Source organism: Brassica oleracea, unplaced genomic scaffold, assembly GCF_000695525.1.
Source record: "Brassica oleracea var. oleracea cultivar TO1000 unplaced genomic scaffold, BOL UnpScaffold01001, whole genome shotgun sequence".
Taxonomy (NCBI): Eukaryota; Viridiplantae; Streptophyta; class Magnoliopsida; order Brassicales; family Brassicaceae; genus Brassica; species Brassica oleracea.
The window spans coordinates 13,682-17,490 of record NW_013617580.1 but is presented as its reverse complement, the minus strand read 5'-3'; the positions used below and the strand labels follow the sequence as shown (position 1 = coordinate 17,490).

The 3,809-nt window shown below is 37.6% G+C and overlaps 1 protein-coding gene across 1 annotated transcript; it reads left to right on the top strand.

Moving 5' to 3' along the window:
- Positions 1 to 1,122: 1,122 nt before the first annotated feature.
- Positions 1,123 to 2,856, top strand: LOC106320657 (sterol 14-demethylase-like). Its single transcript, XM_013759027.1, has 2 exons — positions 1,123 to 1,557; positions 1,760 to 2,856. The coding sequence occupies exons 1-2, from the start codon at positions 1,123 to 1,125 to the stop codon at positions 2,759 to 2,761; spliced, it is 1,437 nt and encodes a 478-aa protein (XP_013614481.1). The 3' UTR covers positions 2,762 to 2,856.
- The last annotated feature ends 953 nt before the right edge of the window (positions 2,857 to 3,809 follow it).

Here is a 3,809-nt window from a genome sequence, read left to right as displayed (position 1 = left end):
ATACTATTTAAATATGAATATAGCTTGTTTATTAACACTTTTTTAGATCTTTTTGCCATATTACACTATGAAGCACGGGGACGTCAAATTGATTTACTTATCCGTACCGGAGACGTTTCCTGGACGGGACACTTCGGAGACGGCACGGGGACACGGAACCGTTAATTATGGAAATTTTCAGAAAATATTTGCTTTGCTATTATCTTTTTTTAAGCTTATTCACTTACTTTTCTTACAAATAAAAAATAAAAAGTAGAAGTTTATACTAGATTTTGAATTTATAACCTACTTTCTAGTCTTTTTAGTTTATTAGATAAGATTTACAGTGATATATTTTTATTTTTCAGTATATAAATGGGCCCCCTATATAAATATACATATATATATCTTTATTGATATATATTTCCCGTACCCGTATCCATAATTTTTTAGTTTTGCCGTTTCTCGTCCCCGCTTCCGTACCAGTATCTGTCCTCGTATCTGTCCCGGTGCATCATAGATATTACATACCGTTTAAATATGATTATAGCTTGTTTTGGCATATTACATACAATTTTTTGGATCTTTTTAGCCTTATTTTTTTAAAATTATTTTAGCCATATTATTGATTTTGGCATATTACATATAATACTATTTAAATATGAATATAGAAGCCCTTAAAATTATTTGGATATATAAGCTGTAATCATTTGTAATAACATCTTAAGAGAGAAAGTTAATTTCTGAAACTTGGGTCATCTTCATCGATTAACTCCTCCAAAGTAAGCTTATTGGAATCTCCTCTTACACGAACCAATAACAGTGCTTTTCGTTTCTCTAAGCTTTGTGTATCGATCTTCACTTAATTGTTCTCGTTTTCTCGTATAAAGTCTTAAACATTATTATCTCGTATAAAGTCTTAAACATTATTATCAGTCTTAAACATTATGTTCCTATGTTTTTAATTTGAATGCCCTTTTTCAAAAAAAAAAAAGTTTTAAACATTATTATCAGTCAAGAAAACCAATCTGATATAATCTCATGCATGGGGATTCAAATGGCAAAACACACTACTCTCTTCCTCTGCATGTGTGATTCTGACTTTTATTTTTAATTAACGTCACAGTTAAAGACACCGAAAAAATGGAACTGGATTCGGACAACAAGTTATTAAAGACGGGTTTGGTTATAGTGGCGACACTTGCTATATCCAAACTCATATTCTCCTTCTTCACTTCCCATTCCAGGAAGAAGCGTCATCCTCCCACTCTTCAAGCTTGGCCTCCGTTGATCGGAAGCCTTATCCGGTTCTTGAAAGGCCCTGTCATAATGCTTAGAGATGAATACCCTAAGCTTGGAAGTGTCTTCACAGTGAATCTTCTTCACAAAAATATGACTTTTCTCATTGGTCCTGAAGTCTCCGCTCATTTTTTCAAAGCTCATGATTCTGTTCTCAGCCCAAATTCTGTTTTTGATGTCGACTACACCGTTCGTCAGGAACAGTTTCGGTTCTTCAGCGAGGCACTCCGAGTCAACAAACTGAAGGCTTACGTGGATATGATGATTACTGAAGCTGAAGTATATTAACATTTTTTAGATCTTTTTGCCATATTACATACCGTTTAAATATGATTATAGCTTGTTTTGGCATATTACATACAATTTTTTGGATCTTTTTAGCCTTATTTTTTTAAAATTATTTTAGCCATATTATTGATTTTGGCATATTACATATAATACTATTTAAATATGAATATAGCTTGTTTTTTTTACTTGGCAGGGTTTCTTCTCCAACTGGGGAGAGAGTGGTGAAGTTGATCTTAAGGAAGAGCTAGACAGTCTCATCATCTTGACTGCAAGTAGATGTCTACTGGGTCGAGAAGTACGTGACCAGCTTTTTGATGACGTCACTGCTTTGTTCCATGATCTTGACAATGGAATGCTTCCCATAAGTGTTCTCTTCCCATACCTCCCTATTCCAGCTCACCGTCGTCGCGACCGTGCTCGTGTAAAGCTTTGTGAGATTTTCTCAAACATCATGTTGTCGAGAAAACACTCTGGCAAAACAGAGAACGACATGTTGCAGTGTTTCATCGAGTCAAAGTACAGAGACGGTAGACAGACAACCGAATCCGAGGTAGCGGGTTTGCTCATCGCTGCTCTCTTTGCAGGACAGCAGACGAGCTCTATCACTTCCACGTGGGCCGGTGCTTATCTGATGAAATACAAAGAGTACTCGTCCGCTGCCTTGGATGAGCAGAAGAAGCTGATTGAGAAACATGGAGACAAGATTGATCACGACATCTTATCCTCGGAGATGAATGTTCTCTACCGTTGCATTAAGGAAGCGTTGAGGCTTCACCCTCCGTTGATCATGCTGATGAGAGCCTCCCACAGTGATTTCAACGTAACAACCAGGGATGGGAAAACGTATGACATCCCAAAGGGTCATATCGTTGCAACCTCGCCTGCTTTTGCAAACCGCTTGCCGCATGTCTTCAAGAACCCGGACAGCTACGACCCGGATAGATTCTCCCCGGGAAGAGAAGAGGACAAAGCCGCAGGGGCATTTTCGTACATTTCATTCGGTGGAGGTAGGCACGGGTGTCTTGGAGAGCCCTTTGCTTACCTTCAAATCAAAGCCATATGGAGTCATTTGTTGAGGAACTTTGAGCTTGAGTTGGTTTCACCCTTCCCTGAGATGGACTGGAACGCTATGGTGGTTGGCATTAAAGGCAATGTGATGGTGCGTTATAAGCGGCGTCAACTTGTCTTAGATTAACGTGGTTTTTGCAACCTTTGGTTTCTGTATTTGTCTCTCTCTCTCTCTGGTTTTAGTTCTGTGGTTGAATGTAGGGATGTTAACTTAGGGTAAAATAACCCAACCCACCCCTACCGACAAATAACCTAACCCAGTTTATACCCAACCTGCAAAACCCAGAAACATCAATATTGAAATTCAAACAAAAAAAATAGCTCAATATGGTATAGGTTTACCCGTGGGTATCCAAAATATTATCTTATTTACTCTGAAGATCATATAAAATATTAATATCATTAATGTGATCATTAATATAAAAACAAGATTTTGCAATTTTATAGAAAACTTGTTTTAGCGCAAAAATTTGTTTATGATTTTGGCGGAAGAACTTGTTTTTTTGGAAAAAAAAATTATTTTGCAATTTTAACCGGAACTCATTTTGTGGTTTTAGCGGTAAACATCGTTTTGACAGAAAAATTCATTTATAGTTTTAACGAGAAAACTTGTTAAATTGTTTTTGTGGCTTTAGGGGAAAATTTTCTTTTTGCGGTTTTTGGTCGGTAAATTTTTTTTTTTGTGGTTTTGGTTGAAAAACTAGATTTTTGCGGTTTGCGGGAAAAATAATCTTTCTCATTTTGGCGGAAAAACTCGTTTTGCGGTTTTGGCGGGAAAATTTGTTAGATTTTGGCTGGAAACCTGTTTTCGATTTTGGCGGAAACAATCTTTTTGCGATTTTTGGCGGAAAAACTCGGTGTTACGGTTTTTTGTGAGAAAATTCGGTTTATTCGGCGGGAAAACTTGTTTTTCGGTTTCGGCGGGAAAACTTGTTTTTCGGTTTCGGCGGGAAAACTTGTTTTTCGGTTTCGGCGGGAAAACTCGGTTTTTCGGTTTTAGCGGGAAAACTCGGTTTTTCGTTTTTGGCGGGAAAACTCGGTCTTTTCGGTTTCGGCGGGAAAACTCGGTTTTTCGGTTTCGAAGGGAAAAGTCGTTTTTATTTTGACGGGAAAACTCAGTTTTTCGGTTTTGGCGAAAAAACTCGATTTTTGGTTTTGGGGGGGGGGGGGCTCGG